The sequence below is a fragment of the Macaca thibetana genome, chromosome 14, assembly GCF_024542745.1.
Source record: "Macaca thibetana thibetana isolate TM-01 chromosome 14, ASM2454274v1, whole genome shotgun sequence".
NCBI lineage: Eukaryota > Metazoa > Chordata > Mammalia > Primates > Cercopithecidae > Macaca > Macaca thibetana.
In genome coordinates, this window is record NC_065591.1 from 114,844,144 (window position 1) to 114,864,350 (window position 20,207).

Genomic DNA, 20,207 nt, shown 5'->3' on the forward strand with positions numbered 1-20,207 from the left:
TATATTGACGAAAACTTGAGAGGAAGATGTTTGTCATCTAGATCCTGCATAGAAGAGCTCACTCCGAAAGATCACATCCTGGCCTTTGCATCGCATGGAAACTTGAAGATTCATAGAAGTTTTGATTCCTGCAGCTGCGAGTTGCCTCAAGAAATCTTATTTTAGTTAGTTACCAAAATGCTAGCGATTGCCTAGCACTAGAGTGTAAACTTATGCCACCGGTCCTTGACATTCTCATTGCCTCACATGGGAGTAAGAAAAAATATAGATGATGTAATCTGCATGGGTATAAAATGAGATATTATTAAAATACTTAGAATAGTGCCTAGTGTACATTTAGCACTCACTAAGTGTTAGCTATTAGAAACAGAGAGCTGTCCATGAATGGTTGCCAACTGCCTTTTTATTTTTGTTTTTGCAATTCTGCTTCTTTTTAGGAATAATTTTAACAGCAGGATGGTAGTTTGTATTTTTGTTTAAAACTATAGTCAATAATATTTTAAAAGTGAGCCCCTGATTTTGTGCCCAAATTTATTTTTGAAATTATACTAGTTCCTGAAATTAAAACCAAATTGAGAAACACTCATTTAGGCATATCTATATTTGAAATCACATTTTGTCTGATGTGTAAAGATTCCTCTTTGAGTGACCTAAGGAAGCTTAACCACTTGGGCCTTTTGTTCAAGGAATGAATATCTCTGGAAGGGGAAATGGTAGGCTGGCGGCCGCAGGCACCACGACTCCATAGGCTTCCTTTGAAGGTTGAGATTGAGCCAATGGGACCCTAGTTGCGGAGATTCCACCTCCATGCTGGTAACTATTCCCTCCCACTTTGAATACCTGTTCTCTCCTGGCTCCTTAGCACCTGCTGGTACTGTTGGAGGTGGGAGCTATATCCCTCCCAGGAAGCAGACTTACCAGTGACAATCTGTTAAGCCAAGCCTTACCTTTGGGAGAGTTAACATTGTACGTGAAGGAGACAGTGTATGCATCTCCCTAGTTCTATTTATATTACACACACACAGAGAATCACCATTTTGGGTGTCCACTCATATTCCACGCGTAGCATGTGGTGTGAGAGACACAAGGGTAGTGCTATGCTCAGCTCTAAGTCCTGCCCTGAGGTTTAGGACAAGGTAGGTCATTCACTTGTCCGTTCAACAAGTACCCACTGAGTACCACGTTAGCCGCTACAGAGGATGCAAAGAAGAATCAGATCAGCACCATGGCCGCAGAGAGCTTACGGTCTAGAAAGTGAAAGATGTGTGAATCATCACATTTTGAAGGATAGCAGGTGATTGTTGCCATAACAGAAAGTTCATGAGAGCTTAGAGTAGACAGAGATTAATTTGATGGAGGGGAATATAGACCGTCTTAGGGTAAAGATGGTACTTAGGCCATTTAGAGGCAGTCCTAGAGCAGGCTTCTGTCTGAATTCAGAGCCCTTCCCTCAAAATCCTCACTGCTTTGGGGTGTTTTTCTCCTTTGATGCAGTGTATTTGGGAGGTGCGGCCTTAGGAAGAAAAAGTGAGGGAATAGGAAGCAGATGGGAGGGTGGGAAGTGGACATTGGCCCTGTGCCTCCCTCCTGTCTCCTGAGCATCTTCTTGGAGGCTCTGGTGAGTCACTTCATCCTTGCTGAGTCAGGAACCCTCAGCTGGAGGACCAACACCCTTGGGTTACATTTACTTTATCTTTCAGCCCCAAGAATCTGACGGTAAATGTATTCTTGAACTCACATGAGGGGTTCATGGGAATCTGAAAAAGCCAAACAGGGCTGTAAATGTGGATTCTGGGCCTTAAGATCAAAACTAATCATCAAACCGCAAAGTTGTATGGGAATCTAGAAGCAAAGGGAGGACGACAGGTTCTGTACAGTCTGGACTATAGCTGAGATTGCAGGCGTGAGCTGCCGTGCCCAGCCTTGAGATGCCATCCTTTTTGGATTTATGACACATGTTTAAAACATCTTGATTGTGGTGATATATGAAACTCATATATTATATAGTTCAAATATCTGCAGTTCATTGTATGTTAATTATATCCCAATAAATCTTGTTTTTATTTATTTTTATTTACTTATTTTATTTTATTATTTTTACCACAGAGTCTCACTTTGTTGCCCAGGCTGGAGTCTGCAGTGCAGTGGCACCATCTTGGTTCACTGCGACCTCCGCCTCCCGGGTTCAAGCGATATTTCTACCTCAGCCTCCAGAGGAACTGGGATTACAGGCACGCGCCATCACGCCGGGCTAATTTTTTTGTATTTTTAGTAGAGACGGAGTGTCACCATGTTGGCCAGGCTGGCCTCGAACTCCTGACCTCAGGTGATCCACCCACCTCAGCCTCCCAAAGTGCTGGGATTACAGGCATGAGCCACCCTGGCTGAGCCAAATCTTGCTTTTAAAAAATGTACTTAGAATTGGTGTCAAATGACCTCCACAGAACAATGGCCTCCCCTGCCCAGATTAGACTCCCCTGAAGAGCCCCCTTTTGTGCTAAGTCATTCTGTAGGAGAGGTCAAGCGTGCCAACACCAGAAAGACGGTTCAAATGGGAGAATGTCCAAGTGTGCATCATTCCTTACTTGGATTCCCATTGCCTTCGTTGCATTCCTTCACTCTAGCATTTTTCTCATTTTCACAGAGACCCAAGCTGAATCCTAGCTTTTTGACAGTCACTAATTGAGTGCCATTGAACAAATTGCTTCTCTGAGTTTCAGCAGTTTGCTCATCTATAAAATGGAATTATTCGATGGTTGTTATGGAGATTAACTTAGTCTACATATTGAGTGCCTGGGATGTAACATGACCTCCATTCATGATGGTTAGCATTCTTGTGATTACTAGAAAGGAAGGTTAAAGGGATAGGAGTGTTTCATTTGTAAAAGAAGAGCAGGATGGGAGATGCAAATGAAAGGACTCTGAAGGGTTTTTGAGTAGCAGGAGGATGTGCGACTGTGGTGTCTTATAAAGGACATGGTGTCTCTAGCTTATGGGGCCTCTCTCTTTGGGCAAGTCATTTAAACCCTCTGAGCCTCAGTTTATGCATTGGTAGAATGAGGATTGGTGCTTTGTACTTCGGGGTATGGTTGTATTACATGAAGTGTCACATACATGAAAACGCTAGCACAGTGTCTGTTACAGATAAATTAAAAAAATTTTATTTAGAGATGGTGTCTCCCTGTGTTGCTCAGGCTGGTCTCCAACTCCTGGCCTCAAGCGATCCTCCTGCCTCAGCCTCCCAAAGTGCTGGGATTAGCAAACATGAGCCACTACACCCAGCTTGATAAATGTTTTTAAAATGTCGCTTTGTAAATTGGAGGACCCTCTTTGCTTGTGAGGCAGTTATGGCCATTACTAACATTTATTGCCTCGGTTGGTGGAAGATGCCAGGAAAGGAAACCCAGTTCAGAGGAGAAAGCCGTTTCTCATGGAAGGAGCTGCCTGAGAGTGGAAAGGGCTTTGCAAGTGCTGAGCTTCCTGTTGTTTGCTCAAATGGAGGATGCATGATCGTCTTTCAGAAAGGGATTTCTATTGGGTGGAAGGCGGGACAGAGGATTTGTAAAAGTTTCCAACAGGTCTAGCTCTCATCTCCTGTGTCAGAAAGAAAGGAACAAGGAAGCCTGGGGAAGGGTGGAGGCTGCACAAATGAGCTGACACTCGTTATAACAAATACCATAATGGCAAACCCTAGAGCCGCTAGAGGGGTCTTGTTCGTGAGGCAGAGAGGGTGGAGATTATATACTTCAGTGTTTGTGCTAGAAGGGGGTTTGGAAATTCTGGGGAAACCACTCTTGTCTTTCAAAACATGAACTGTTGTGCCCTGTAATGGGAAGGCCCAGTGGCAACCAAGTACCAGTGATCTGCAGGGGGCAGAGGCCAGGGTCCTAGGCCCCCTTTGCAATTAGGAATTCAAGATGTAAGTATGCCTTAAAATCCTTGGGCTTGCTGAGGGTTCAAAGAGCTTTGGGCTGGGAGCCAGGCCCCTTGGCTGGAGTCCCAACTCTGCCACCAACTAGCTTTATAGTTTAAGGAAAGCCATCCTAACTTCACTGAGCCTCTGTTTCTCTCCTTCCCTCCCTCTCTTTCTTCCTGAGAGCCTTTTTCCATGGACCAGCAACACTGGCTAGGAACTTATTGGAAATTCAGAGTCCTAGGCCCCACCCTGGACTTAAATCAGAACTTGCATTTTTAACAAGCTTCCCGGGTAAATTCTAAAACTCTGAGAAGCAGGGGCTTAGATGACTTGAATAACATTAATTTATGGCACCAGCTCTAGAGTCAGACTGCCTGGGTTCACATTCAGACTTCATTGCTTACCAGCTGGGTAACCTTCAGTGAGTACATGAGCACCTCTGTGTCAGGCACTGTCCTAAGCACTAAGGATGCAGAAGTAAATGAACTAAATGATATAGACGAAGTCTTGGCTATTGCAGAGACAGGCAGTAAACAAGTACATGGCACATTCGGTCTAAAGTATGTGTTTCCCACAAAGCTCATATGTTGAAATCCTAACCCCTCAAGGTGCTGGTATTGGGAGATGGGGCCTTGGGGACTGATTAGGTCATGAGGGCAGAGCCTTAGAAATGAAGCCCCAGAGAGCTCCCTTACCCCTTCCACCATGCGGCTGTCTATGAACAAGGAAGCAGGCCCTCACCAGACACCAAATCTGTTGTGCCTTGCTCTTGGACTTCTCAACCTCCAGAACTGTGAGGAATAAATTTCTGTTGTTTATAAGTCACCCAGTCTATAGTAATTAGTTAAGCAGCCTGAACAGACAAAGACAGAAATGTATAGGAGTGAAAAAAAAGACAGTGGTAAGTGTTAGGGAGAAAATATAACAGGGCAAAGTGATAGTGACCAGGCCGAGGCCCTGGTTAGTTGGGACGGGGGTGAGAGGGTTTCAGGAAAATGCTCACTGAGGCGGTGTTTGCACTGAAACCTGAAAGGCAAGGAGCCAGTCTTGCAGCCATCTGGGGAAAGAGCGTTCCTGGGCTAGGGAAAAACAACCGCAAAGACTCTGAGACAGAAAGCACTTTGGCATCTTCAAGGGCAGAGGCTTGGGCAGAGTCAGACTGTGTGGGAAGGATGCCTGGAGAGAAGGCCTCTATTCTTAGTGATAGGAAAGCACTGGGGGCAGAGCCAGCAGCAGCAAGGAGACTAGGGGGCCCGGGGTGTGTGCAGGTAAGAGGGTCTCTGCCTCCAACCTTAGGGTCAAGAGCGTCAGCTCACGCTGCCTGCAGGGGAAAGAACAATGCGCAGTCCAGTCTATGGCTCCCCACAAAGGAATGCCACACAGCGTGACCTCTTCGGCAGAGAGGGAACCTACACCTTCTCCCTTCCAGTCTCTCCTCCAGCAGGGGGAAAACTGAGACCCAGAGGTGAGGTGCTCAGCCACTTCCCAACACCGCCACGCAGCCGGAGGAGGTCTCCAAATTGGCCTATAAACTATGATGTGTACTGTTTCCAGAGCGAGACTGAACAATTTCACAACCGTCTCCTCCCCGCCCCCGCATGTCCTTTCTCCTGCTCTCTTCCTAGGTCCCAGGCGCTCTGCAGCTCCTGCCCTCGCTCACCCCAGTGCAATGCCCTCAAGCGACTGCTTTCACCTTGCGGTAGGTATTTGTGCTCCACTGTGAGCAAGGTTAGGTTCCTCCACCTTCCTTACTATCTTCTCCCAAAACTTTTGTTTCACTTATTATCTGTACCAAACATTTTGGCAATGAATTCCATTCTGTCTGCCTTTGTTCCCCAGTTTCTCTCCTCTGTCAATCTGCTCCCCGACCAGGCTCTCAGGTCATGCACAGCACTATGTCCACTCACAGTACCAGGCAAGGAAGTTGCGCCATAAATGAAATCTGTGTTTTCTTCTAAGATCCACCCCCAACTGAGCCCTTTGAGATCCCAGGGAAAACAACACACACAGAAGAAATTGTTATAAAACCAAACCTAGGTCAGAAACATTTCATCTCATTCTGAGAAAAGTGACAGTTTGATTTCTTGTTGTCCGGGTGGGATTAATATCACAGCAGAAATCAGCTTTGTCTGAAACAGCTCCAACTCAACGGATGAACACATCCATCTCCAGGCCTGCCTGTCATTCCCTCCCCTGGGCTGCCCTTATTTTGGGCTCCCTACTGGGCATGTGACTTGGAATAGAGAGAAAGTCGACAAATATGGGTTATGCTTCTTTTAGTTCAAGGCTGCTCTGCAATCCTAGAAATACAAATGTCTTTTCGTACCTTGCTTGGTGCCTGTTATTTTAACATCTGACAGTCTGGTTTTAGAGCAAAAACATTAACAAAAGATGACACTCAGCACCCCTTTAAAAGACTTTTACAATGACTTTGACCCAGGATGACACACAGCACCAATTTAAAAGACCGAACAACTGCTTTGACCCAGGTTTGCTTTGAGATAAGCCAAGGCCCTAGAGAAGTTGTTGAAGCATCCTATGAAGAGCTGGCCAACCACTTTCTCACCTAGAGCACAGTTTCCATCACTTCTGTTTCCATCCAAGCGAGGTCATCACCACAGGGTAGCACAGGCTGGGGAACCATGAATAACTCATTTCCAAATCTGGGTTAGATTCTTGCAGCAGGGAAGGGACCTACACATTTTCCCTTCTGATCTCTCCTTGGCCAGGGTGAAAATGAGACCTAGATTCAGAGCCAGGCATCAAACAGGAAAACATGTAGTCTTGGAACACCTCTTTGGTGGCCTAATTATTTCTTCAGTTATAACTACTGAGGGTCTACTCTTCAGCAAGCGTGGTTCCTATTATATGCTTTTCCCTCTGGGCGTTTATTTCCCTTTGCTGAATCCTCAGGCCCAAGAGCACAGGCTGCTGCTGTCCTCACTCACAGTCTGGTTTATTTGCTGTCCACTGTGATACTCCAGCCCGACCTCGGCAAAAGGGTGTAGGCCAGCGAATCCAGAGAACTCCAAGTCCCTCGTAAGAACATCATCGTTTCAAAGACACAAGAAAGGCTTAACTGTGAAATCACTCGATGCCCACACACCCTCACCCAGCACTCACGCACCCTCCAGCCTTTCATTCCACTTGGACTGAATGTGGACCCATAACTCCTTTCTTCCTCGGTTTATAAACCTAAGTCTTTTGTGCCAATGTGCATCACCTGAGGTATAGAGCAAACCATCACATGTAAAATGCAAGCTTGGAAAAGTGAGGATGTCACCTCTCTCAGGTCAGATGATTCAGGTATGAATCTTCATTTCCGTAACTTCTGTCGAATGTGCCTTAAGTACTTCCTCTTCCAAAATGTTTTTCCCGCCGGGCGCGGTGGCTCACGCCTGTAATCCCAGCACTTTGGGAGGCCGAGGCGGGCGGATCACAAGGTCAGGAGATCGAGACCACGGTGAAACCCCGTCTCTACTAAAAATACAAAAAAAATTAGCCGGGCGCGGTTGTGGGCGCCTGTAGTCCCAGCTACTCGGGAGGCTGAGGCAGGAGAATGGCGTGAACCCGGGAGGCGGAGCTTGCAGTGAGCCGAGATCGCGCCACTGCACTCCAGCCTGGGCGACAGAGCGAGACTCCGTCTCAAAAAAAAAAAAAAAAACAAAATGTTTTTCCCCTTCCATGGGGATCTTGCGAAAACGTGCATTCTGGGTCAGTGCGTCTGGGGTGAGTGAGTCTGAGATTCTGCATTTCCAACAAGCTCCCTGGTGAAACCACTGTGGCTAGTCTGAGGGTCACTCTTTTTTTTTTTTTTTTTTGATAGAGTCTTGCTCTGTTGCCCAGTCTGGAGTACAGTGGTGGGATCTCGGCTCACTGCAACCTCCATCTCCCGGGTTCAAGCGATTCTCCTGCCTCAGCCTCCTGAGTAGCTGGGATTACAGGCACCCGCCATCATGCCTGGCTAATTTTTATATTTTTAGTAAAGATGGGGTTTCACCATGTTGGCCAGACTGGTCTCGAACTCCTGATCTCAAGTGATTCGCCTACCTCGGCCTCCCAAAGTGCTGGAATTACAGGTGTGAGCCACTGCACCTGGCCTGAGGGTCACTCTCTGAGTAGCGAGATACTCTACTACTAGGGTAACCAATTAAATGGCTTTCTTGGGACTGTCCCAGTTTTAGTACTGAGAATCCTGCATGGGCAAACAGGATGGTTGGTCACCGTATGCATGAAACAAATCTCAAGGCTTCCCAGAGGAAACAGCCTTACCTGGCAACCATCTTTCAGAGAAAGCTCACTGATATACCCACCCGATGCACTGGGGTGGGGACGAGACACAGAAGCCACAAATCAGCACAGAGCCCTACTGAGTGTGGTGGGGTGCGACTGCCACTCACAATGGGGCTCCTGGTCATGTGGGGCAGTAGGATGAGTAATGACTTAGGAGCCAGAAGACAGGGCTTCAAATTTTAATCTGACTAACTAGCTGTGGTAACACCAGAAAAATTTCTTAACCTCTCTGATCCTCATCTGCAAAATGAAAGCTGTCATCTGTCTCACAATGCTGTTTTGAAGATTAAATGTGCTAACACATGGACAAGCACTTAGCCTAGAAATCATATTTTAATTAATTCATTAATTATTAATTTTTTTTATTAATTTCACTCCATCGCCCAGGCTGGAGTGCAGTGGTGTGACCTTGGCTCACTGCAACCTCTGCCTCCCAGGTTCAAGAGATTCTCCTGCCTCAGCCTCCCGAGTAGCTGGGATTACAGGCATGTGCCACCACGCCCAGCTAGTTTTTGTATTTTTAGTAGAGATGGGGTTTCGCCATGTTGGCCAGGCTGGTCTCGAACTCCTGACCTCAGGTGATCCGCCTACCTCCACCTCCCAGAATGCTGGAATTACAGGCGTAAGCCACCGTGCCTGGCTGAAATAATAACTTAAAAATCCCACCAAAATTTTCTGTGCTCATTGGCTGACTTGTGTTTCTTCTGCTCATGCTGCCTCGGTGATACCCAGGCAAGGTTAGAGATGAGCAGGGTGAACCTGGTGAGGCAGAAGCAAAAGAGGAAAGGAGAGGAAGAGGGCCTTAAACTCCATGCATCACGGAAGGAGCTCCTGAATTGGCTAAGAGCCCATACACAACTCTTGCCATTCTCTGCAGAGGACCTAAAAGGGTCAGAGAAGGAGTCAGTCAATATTGCTGGAAGGGCTTTGACCACTAATAAGGCTAAAGTTCAAACTAAAGCTGAAAGGAGAGGCCACATGTCCTGAAAATTACTAAGTGAAAAGTGACTCAGTCACCCTTCCCCTGAGAGGGGATTGACATGCATTCACTTGTGCGTTCACATGTTTGTTTGTTCCCTCATTCATTCATTTGGCAAGAATCCAGCACGTGCCAGCTGCTCACTGGGCTTGGTATTCCTGACAATACGACACTGTTCCCTGCTCACAGTCACCAGGAAAGACAGAGAACCCCAAACTGTACCATAACATGCCACAAGCTACTCTAAAGGTGTGGACAAGGTGCTCTGGGGGCTCAGAGGGGCCAGCACCGCTCTGTGCCTGGAGTGTCAGGAAAGCCTCTGCAGATGAGGCGGTGGATGGGAGGAAGCTGGTCAGGGCAGAAGTGGTAAAGAGGTAGCTGGTCACAGGGGATGGAAGGCAACAGCATGGAGGTCTTCAAGAACAGGTGGGGGACCGGGGACAAAGCACCACTATTAGCTTAGGCTGAAGAGAGCAAAGGCTTTCAGGAGTGGGTGCCTCACAGAGAATTTGGGAGAGTGGAGGAGGGAGAGAGAGAGGAAAAGGGGCAATACATGAAAGATGAGCTTGACGGAGTTCAGGCTGGTCTTTGTTCTTTCTCTGTCTGTCTCGTTAAGTGCCAGATCTGAGAGCAGGCCAATTTGGCGCCAGGGGAGACAGACAGAGAGCAGGAGGAAGGTCAGGCTGAGGCAGCAGCATGCAGGGATGGCCACCTGCATTCCCCAGGGCTTGGGAAGCTGCAGGGCTCCAGGAACAGGGTGTGAGGCAGTGGAGCAGAGAAGGAGGCTGCGGAGAGGTGGCCTCGTTTCCGGCCTCCCCTCCTCGGGGGTGGAGTGCAGGCAAGGCGGGAGCCGGCTGCCCTTCGCTACTGGTGGGAGTGGGGTGGGGTAGAGCTCCCCCAGGGGAAGGCAGATGGGGACCAGGCCTCCGCTGAAAACCCAGGCTCTGCCTGCCTGGCCCAGGACTTCATTCTGAGCGGGAATTCTAGGCTCGCAGGAATCTGGGACACCAGTTTAGCCCTCTTTAATGAGGAGAAAAATCGCACTTTACTGTTCAGGTCAGTGGGAAGAAAAAAACAAACAGATTTTTCTTCTCACCTTGAGGTTTTCCTTTCCTCCTATTTAAAAAAGAAACATAATTAAACACATCTTGAATGTGGGTGTGGGGCTCGGTGGAGTCTAGTTTTGATCAGGACAAATGACTGCCTGAAAACTGGGGGATAAGGAACTTGCAGCTCCTTGTTAGGCCAAGGTCAGGCCTCCCAGTGGCCTCCCGTCCGTTTGTGTGTCACTGTACCTATGTGGCCTGGCTGCCTCGTCATGCCTACTTCCCAGATCAGTGCTGGAGAGGGCAAATTCTCTCGCGTCTGCTGTTTTGCTCTATTCAAGCTGTACTGCCTAGGATGGAATACCTTACCTCTTATGTCTCACTTTCGTATCCTGTAATATAGGGACCGTAATACCAATCTCACAGGTTGTTTTAAGAATATAAGAAATTACTTGTCTGGAAATCCCTAGCACACTGCCTAGTCCATAGTACTTGCTCAATTAAACATCACTTAACACTGAAAACAGAAACGAACCAACCAGTTATATGCCCAGGCTGAGGCAGCCTAAGTTGGCACAGGTACTTGGGGGCATGAGTCAAGAGGGTAGAACCCAGGAAAAGAAGACTCACAGCTGTGATATGCCAAGCGGCATAGAAGGGCACCTCTTTCCTAGGGCTAAATAACACAAAAAGTTGCTCTCCCAGAGCGGCTGTGGAGAGCTAGGGCACAATCTGCGAGCCTCATTTTTTTTTTTTTTGAGATGGTGTCTCGCCCTGTCACCCAGAGGCTGGAGCGCAGTGGCACGATCTCAACTCACTGCTGCAACCTCCGCCTCCCGGGTTCAAATGCTCCTCCTGCTTCAGCCTCCCGAGTAGCTGGGATTACAGGCGTGTGTCACCACGCCCAGCTAAGTTTTACATTATTTTAGAACAGATAGGGTTTCACCATGTTGACCACGCTGGTCTCGAACTCCTGACCTCCAGTGATCCACTCGCCTCAGCCTCCCAAAGTGCTGGGATTACAGGCATGAGCCACTGAGCCCGGCCAGAATCTGTGAGCCCGTTGTGGACCTGGAGCAGAGCAATATTCCCCAAAGGACATTAGGGGCTCGCCTGTAGGGTGAGGAACCACAGTGGCCAAAGCCCCCAATGCTGGTGCTGACGGCCTGGTGGTCGTTGACTTCAAGCAGACCCTCCAAATACCCATGAACTGACCCTCCCCCAGAAAGGAAACTCATGATAATAACAACAGATATTCATTTACTATTTATTACGTACCAAGCAGAGCGTTAAAATTCTTATGCATCACCTCATGTAATTTTCATTAAAAAAACTCTATGACATCGTTACTAGATGCAATGGCTGACGAAAACCTGAGGTTAGGGAGGTGAAGTAACTTGCCCAAGGTCACACAATTTTGAAGTGGACAAGCCTGGCTTCCAGCAGGGTCTAGGGACCCCAGGGGCCGATTCTTACAGCGGTTGCTCCACGGTTGGTCTACGTGGAAGCCATGTGCGCCTTCCCTGCTGTTCCCTTGAAGAGTGATTGGAAATAATTGGAACTGTCATTGGAAGTAATGAGAAGTGACAGAGGTTGGGTTAGAAGGCTTATTGCTCTAAGTCTGAACGATCCCCACAAACCCAAGCCTAAATTTAAACAATGAAGTCACAAAGCAATTTCCCTCTCAGGGATTTCATTTTCCCTCTTTCCTCCCGGACCAAGAAAAGAAGTATGACTTGGGGCTGAGTCTCTGCTTAGTACAATGAGTTTCTCCTGGAACAGAAAATTCCTCTTTGGCTTGATCCTATTCATTTTCCATGTGGAGTAATAAGATACAAACCTTGGGTGAATATATGGCCATTTTTAATTAAGAGATCCAAATTCACAGTTACACATCTTTTTCTTTCCTTTTTTCAGAAAACATCCCATGAGGGATGAGGACCTAGAGGTAGCTGTGTCGCTGGCAGGTTGTGATGAAGAATGAGACCATAACCTTCAATAGGCAAGGACACTGGGAGTCTCAATCTCTCCAGGAAGCTCCTGGCTGAATGCCAAGGATGCACTGATTAATTCTACTCCTTTCTGACGCTGATGGGTGATCCATCAACCCACCGACTGCTTATTTAGCACGATCTCAATAATGAGCAAGTGCTGTGAGGGGCACAGGGATGTCAGACACAGCCCCTGAAGACCTGCATGAGAAGAAATACACAGCAGCCAGCACGTAATGAAGCAGCTTCCTCTTTGGGACTCCTAGAATCCTTGGTACTTTCCTCCAGAATCGCCTCCTCATGTATCTGACATTCCTTGTTTGTGAATACATCTCTCTCACTGATCTGAATTCTTAGAAGGTAGAAAGGGAGCCTTTTGTGTGATCGGGGTCTCAGAGCCCAGCTAGGGGCCTGAACTCTAGCAGGCGCACCCGCTCTGTAATTGTTTTGTGTGAGAGAGCGTGTGCCTGAAGTAGGAAATGTTACAGCTTGGATGGAAGCCCTAAAGAAGATCTTAAAAGGGACATCAGTGAGCTGCTCCCGCCATCCGTGAAACAGAACGTGCTCAGAGGCTGCTCTGTAAACACCAGGAGGTCAGCTTAGCTTAGCTTTTTCATCCTCTACAGTCTCTATGCCTTCCTCCTCCTCTTCCTCCTCTTCTTCCTCCTCCTCCTCCTCTCCTTTCTTCTCCTCTGCCACCGTTGATGACCTGAACTTTCCACATCCCCCTTGCTGCCCCTCTTACAAAAACCCTCAATATTCCACACCCACTGAGGGACTATTCTGAAGATAGTTGCCCATTTTCTCTTCTCAGTATGGGCACAAAGGAAACAGCTTTCTCCCCTGCCTGCTCTTGAAACAAAGCAGCATTGAGTCTTATCACCGCCAGGCTTTGGCTGAGGCTCCACACACAGTGACCCAACTGACTGCTGCTAACAAAATAAAGCTTTCGTTTCGGCATTCTTCCCCATTTTGGTCTGTACGGTGCCAAAGGAAATAAACTTTTATTTTTCCAGAATCCAGACATTCAGATAACCAGAACTTGAAGGGGAGGAAGGTATGGTTTGCATTTTTTCTTTAGGAAACAAGTAAGTCGGAACTGCTGAAAACAGGGCTTTAAGTAGAAAAAGCAACATATTAGGTGAGTCATACCCAATCCATAAACCTCGTCATCCACAGTCGCAGGATAGTACTAACAAGGGAAGCTCATGCATCTGACCCCAAAGCATCTGACCTCTTGAACACTAGAAGGGTCTTCTGATGTATTAGAAGGAACACTAGTAATCCATATACAATGTATGTAGAAGTAGTTCTGTTATACACAATAGTCATCCAAACACATTTGTTAACCATTGGAATGGAGTGGGGGAAGGGGATGGGTAATAAATGTTCGGCAGAACTTTCCACTTTGGGGTTTAAAGATGAAGCCTCTGCTTCAGCCTGATCCACTCTTCTTAGTAACACAGAGCCTTGATTTCAGAATAACCGTGTGTCTCTTGGTAAGTGGAAAACACATGGTTTTTGGAATCCAAAGTCCTGGGTTGGGATCCTAGCTCAGCTGTTTACTCACAGTGTATTCTAGAGAAAGAAGCTCACTTTACTTCTCTGAGCCTCCATTTATGTATCTGTAAAATGGAGTAATAATGATACTCTCAAAGAGTGATTTGAGGTGGATAAGGTATGTTAATGTACTTCGTAAACTGCTAAACCTTGTACAAATGTTAGAAATTAGTTATACTGTCATAGTATTCCCGCCCATATAATCCCCTCTCAGAGTACTACAAGTGGGCTAGTAATACATTTCATATTTCAAAATCCAACTACAAGTTCAAATCCAGGCAAGGAATCCATTAAGCTATACATTTACTAGGTGTGCTTTACATGCACATTATGCGTTAATTTTAAAAGTAGAAGAAAATGGCCGGGGGCAGTGGCTCATGCCTGTAATCCCAGCACTTTGGGAGGCCAAGGTGGGCAGATCACTTGAGGTCAGGAGTTCGAGACCAGCATGGCCAACCTGGTGAAACTCCATCTCTATTAAAAATACAAAAAATTAGCCGGACGTGGTGGTGGATGACAGTAATCCCAGCTACTCAGGAGGCTGAGGCAGGAGAATTGCTTGAACTTGGGAGGCGGAGGTTGCAGTGAGTGGAGATTGCACCACTGCACTCTAGCCTAGGTGACAGAGCAAGACTCTGTCTCAAAAAAAGAAAAAAAAAAGAGCTTATGCTTACAAATAATTTTACACCATAGCCCCTCTGCACTGAAGCCTATCCTGGGTGTCCATGCTTGAGGCTGTTCTGTAAGTAACCCTGCTTAAGATGAGGTCATTTTGGTGAGTATTTCAGTTACTGAACTTCCTGGGTGAGGGGATTGAGCCATCACCCTGAACCTGAATGGTGCTCCCTGGCTAACAGTGCCACAGGGCAGTTCCAGGATGGAGGCTACTACTGTTCTCTTCCAATTAGTTCGTTGACCCTTCTTGGTTTATCATCATGTGCTACCAATTGCCATGAGTGAACAGTGCCTGAAAAAATCAATAAGCATGGTGACACCCATCTGTTCCTGATCACAACCACATCTGGACCAGCCAGAAAATTCTCAGAATTAAAAAAACTCAGAATGTTAGTGGTATAAGGAAACTTAGAGATAATGTTAATCTCATATTTCCATTTTACAAAGGAGAAAACTAAGGCTCAGAGTGGTATGATTTTCCTAGGCTCACCCAGAAAAATGATTAAGGAGCTAAAGCTATTGATTTCCAGTCCTGTTCCTTGTACACATACACCCACATCTTTGGGACTTTGGGTATTAATTCCTTTCTCCTGAATACACTAGACATACATGACACTGCAGAGTTCCTAGGACTTCCAATTACGTTGACTAAATTGAAATGTTATGACGCCTGCCTGATTTTTCAGGCAATTTCTCATATAATAAAAACCAATGCCAATTATTCAGCATTTAGCTCACTTAACTGAAGCATCACAAGAGCAGCTGTGATCTTGAAGCTTTAAGTACATGAGCTGAAAAGGAAGTAGAGACATTTTTCTATTTCAAAAATGTGTAATAGGACAAATCATGGAATTAGGGTTCCAGTCTTGGCCCTTTTACCAAGCTAGCTGTATAACCTTCGCCAAACCTCTCTCTGAACTTTGGTTTCTTCATGCTAAAAGAAGGGGTAAGTTTAGATCAAAGATTAACTTGGGTTCCAAGGAAAGGTATCAGGAGGTCTCAATGAGGTCTTAAATATTATTGGCAAACTTGAAGTATACATGTCTTTTTCTAAGAAGTGGTTTTGTGATTTTCATCAGATTCTAAAAAGGGTCTGGGACTCAAAAATTTAAGAACCATTGATTTAAGTAGTCTCTTAGTTTTCCTCCAGTTCCGGCAATCTTTGACTCTACCTTTAAAAAATATCCATCATCATTAGATACATTCATGAAATAATACTCATGTGTACCCTGCCCAGATGAGAAAAAGACAAAAATAGGATGTGACTAGATTTAAGCCTACGGGGAATATATCATTATTATGACCATCACCATTAACGTGGGAAGATGAGGGTAGGACATGGAATCCTACTGAGACCTGTCATTATCCTGCAGACCAATGGACTATGCATTCATGCCTTCTTCAAACTCACTTTCTGCGAAACCAAGCTCCTTCCCCATTCTGGCAGAAGTTTCAACAGAGAAGTCTTATTTTTAATCTGGCACTAGCACACACAAGATAACAAAATAAATTTGTATGACAAATATATTATCTGGTCCCTGTCCCTGTAATGTTCTTTGTAGAATTTTTTAAAAATAGGACTGGTCCTATTTGCATTAATAGACAAGGAAGCTCAAAGCAAGCTGAATTAGAACTGGGCTCCTCGCTATTGGGTTATCCCCCAGTCAAAGGTTAGTGATCTTCCAAATTTTTCACCTCTCTTGACCTTAAACATTTCAAATATTTTAAAAATCCAATTATCTCTCAACAAATAGTTCCCAAGTGTTTATGCAAGGTACTGAACGTGGTTCACAGGTGAATGAGACACTGTCCCTGTCTTCACGAAGCTTCCATTCTAATGGGGTGTTAGATAAGCATTTGGAACAACATAATACAAAGTGTCATAAGACGAAGGCTGTTGGGACTCAAAGGTCCAATAGACTACTCAAAAAAAAAAAAAGTATATTCAGCTGGTGATAACATGGACAGGTGTATGGAGAAAGTGGCATTTGAGGTGAAACTTGGGGAATGAACATGATTTTGATCTGCAGGGGCAGGAAATAAGGAGGCAGTCTTGCTGGGGGGATTATCATAAACAAAAGTGTAGAATTAGAAAGAAGCATGGGACGTGTTTTGGGCACATGAAGTAATTCAGGTTCCCTACTGAGTATCTGGGGGTGAGGAGAGGAAGAGCTGTGAATGACATGTAAAGTCTTTGATGTCAGAATGAAGTGTTTGTACTCAACACTAAAAGCAATGAGACTACTAAAGGTTTTTGGAAGAAAGGAGAAAAACCATAGAATTACAGAAATTTTGAATTCAACATTCCCCCACCCCTATGCCCATTGTACAGATAAGGGAGTCAGAACAAGAACCTGGAGAGGTTGCCAGACTCTTAAGTCCCAGCTTCGTGCATTCTACCAGCGGCCTCACAGGGTTACTTGGGTAGCAGTGTGCAGAGTGGAGGAGAGAGGACAGGCAGGGCAGGAATGTGGCAGCTGCTATAGTCGTCAAGGAGAGAAGTTAAGGTGGCACAGTGAGGACCGGAACGTTAGGGGAGTGGGGCAGGATAGTGGGTCAGAAGAGGGGCTGAGCCGGAGCCCCTTCTCTCTTCTCCTTGGGGCTCAGAGCACTACTTGTTCATTCACATCAGAGAGGCGGGTTATTTGACCTCACTCATTGGAAGGTCCAGGAAGCACGGAGTCAACTGGCCCACAGTTCAGACGATGAAGACTCTCCACCTCCCAGCCCTTGTTTGATACTCTGCAATCATTAGAAAAAGATACGCCAAAAATCATGCCAGCCATGATCAGAAGCAGCCCTGGAACTGCCCCTTTAAAGGACCAGTATGATGATTTCAGGACTCAGACAACTTGGTGTGTTTTCTTTCTGGCTTTGCTGAACAGTGTCCAAGCATTCCATGGCTCCAAACCACTTCTTAAACAAGGACAGGTGCTCGAACAGTGTGACTTTTGTTTCCCTTTCCCAGACCTCTCTCCTATAGGTCACGCTGACATCTTACATTCCATGAAGATGTTGGTGAGATCAAAGAGCCAGCCAGGTGTGGTAGAGGGTAAGCGCTTTGAGGATCTCTGCAGCCACAGGAGGCTGGAAAGCAATGCGCTTTAGGAAGCTCTCTCTAGAGGCAGGTAGCCTGCACCCAAATTCCATCCCTCCTAATTATGAGTGTGTGGCCTTGAGCAAGTTACCTGGCCTTTTTACACCTTGGTTTCTTCATCTGTAACATGAGGGTAGCCAACAGGGATGGCTGGGCAGTCAATAGGCTTGGTGTGAAGAACAAATGAGTTACCAAGATAGCACATATAAAGTGTTCAGTATAACAACGACTATTAGCTGTTTTTAATAACGCAGCTCTGAAGTTTCATTCAACTGAAAATCTGGTGATTGGTAACTTAGTGGTAGAGTCCAGTAAAGGGAACAAAGGTGCCATCCAGCTGTGCCAGATGCGCACAGGAACAGTATTGCAATATTTGGCTAATGTCTAAAGGAGTTTAGAAAATAACCCCTCCCCACCTGCCCTATTTGAGCAATAGTTTGGCTTAGCCCACCTCTTTCATTTCTCTAACTTGAGTGATTATCAGCCTGAGGCTGGCCTAGATGGGTATGCATATAGTTTAGTTGGTTTGTAAAGTTTCAAAAAAGAGCACTCTAGCTACGTATTTCAGGGTTTGGTGGTTCTTCTAGACACCAGCCTCCTTCAAACCTCTGGTGTTGTAGGCTAGAAGGGACTTAGGAACCATCTAATATTCTCTTTCCAGAGCTAAAGACATAGAAGCCCTGGATAAGGAGTAAGTTGTCTGAGGCCACCCAGCTAGTCAGTTTAAAACCAGGACTAGTTCTCCCATGGCCTGGTGTTCAGGGTAGTGCTCACTCTTGACCACACCTGGCTGGCTCTTTGATTTTCGGATCTCCAGCTAACTGTTGGGCCTGTCTCCAGTGGATCCCACGCTTCAGCGTGCATAGTATGACATGCCCTTTGCTCTCCGTGCCTGCCTTTCCTGCCGTGGCGCCTCAGATATTCCCAGTCCCTCCTGTGGGCTCCTACCACCCACATCCCTGATGTCCTCTCCTGCAAACCTGCCTCTGCCTAAGGGCCTATGAGGCCCCAAGGATCCTGCCTGGGGGACCCCAGGAAGGGACGCTCAGGAGGACTCTTCCCTTTGCTCCGGAGCCTGTTTCAGGAAAAAGTGATGCTTGCTCATTTCCCTCTGTTCTGGCTCCTCTGCTCCGTTTTTTCCAAGTCTTCTTCACTCTCTGTGCTCCGTCTCCCCCAGCCTTGCCCTTCTGTTTCACATTCCTGTTCTCCTCCTTTTCTCTCTCCTTCCCAACCCGTACCCTTTCCCCTTTTCCTTCTTTCCCTGGGTCACTTGGGGCATTTGCATCTTCCTGGTGCTCCTTGGGCCCTGCCCTTTTTCCCTCTCCCCTTTCCTCTCCCACCCTGCCTGTCCCCCACTCTGCTCACCCTTTAACACATCTGTTTCTAATTTGAGCCTCGGAGGCGCCTGTTTGAAACAACAACAAAAAACCCCCACCCTCAGGAACCTGACCCAAAAATTCCTGGATAAACCTTCCCTCCACCAATTCTCCACTTTCCCCAGATACACGAGAAACTAAACACCGCCCTAAAGAGGACCCTCCACATCAAACGACTCCCCAAGTCTGTTCAAGGGCCCAGATGTGCGAGACAATCTCGATGGCCGACTGGGCGGCCCTCGGTTGCCAGATGTGCTCCTCCGTGGCCAGGAGGCAGGGACGGAAAAGCCGGCTCGCTCCAGGGGCTGCGGGGACACTCGGGTCAGAAGCAGCGTCTTTCCCGGACGCAGGGCTGCGTTTGCCCACGGCCATCCAAACTCCCGCCCTCCCAGAGGCACTCACCTAGCAAGAGGAGGAGGAGGAGGGACATCCCGATTCCCGGACGCGGGAGCTTCCCCGCTCAGCCGCTGCCTGGCTCCGGGGCGGCCGGGCGCCTCCGACGGACCTCGGGCGAGCTGGGCGCGGCGCCTCGGGGTGCGCGCTGGGTGGCTGCAGCCATGTGCCGGGCGGAAGCCGGCCCCGCGCCCCGCGCCCCCGGGAGCAGATGGGCTCCCGGCGCTCGCCCCACCAGCTCGCGCCGGGACAGGAGCCGGGACCAGGGTCAGGGAGGGAAACGCGAGGCGGAAAGGCGCTACCGCTTCGTGGAACACTTTTCCCTGTTTGGAAAGAAAAAGGAGTGAAGAAAGAGAGAGGGGGAAAAAAATTCAGCTGGAACCACATGGTTGCCTCCTACCGCAGCCCCTCCCTCGCTCTCTCGCTGTTCCCTCCTTCCCTCCCTCCCTCCCGCGCAGCGTTTGGGGTTAGCGGTGGGGGCCGGTGGGGGAGAAGCGTGAGCTGACCGGGCAGGGAGGGCCAGGGGAGACTTGGGGCCGTGCAGAGGCGGGTGGGTTAAGAGGCGCCGGGCGTAGGATTGATTCTGTGCAGGGGGCATTGGTGACACCTCGGCTGAGAGCCCGTGGACGAGGCCTTGTCCGTTCCTAGAGCTCTGCTCTCACTTTGTCCTCTCCACTTCTCTCTCGCTTCTTTTTTACTCTCATTTCTCTCTGCTTCCCTGTCTCTCACAAATCTGACATTTCTCTCTTCCATCTCTTCGTCTCCAGGTCTCCTTATTTGCATTCTTGCCTCTCCCTCCTCGTCTCCTCATGCCCTCTCCCCTCTGTACTCTGCCCTCTTCTCGCCTCTCCTCTCCCTCCCCGTCTGGTTCTGTTAGTGTG

At 47.5% G+C, this 20,207-nt stretch overlaps 1 protein-coding gene across 1 annotated transcript in view; it reads right to left on the minus strand.

Moving 5' to 3' along the window:
* Positions 1–19,727, minus strand: part of CLMP (CXADR like membrane protein) — a 124,797-nt gene extending 105,070 nt beyond the window's left edge. The window contains exon 1 of the mRNA XM_050755616.1: positions 19,336–19,727. Coding sequence (XP_050611573.1) covers positions 19,336–19,363 — 28 coding nt within the window. The 5' untranslated portion in view covers positions 19,364–19,727. The remainder of the gene's footprint in view (positions 1–19,335) is intronic.
* Positions 19,728–20,207: the final 480 nt, after the last annotated feature.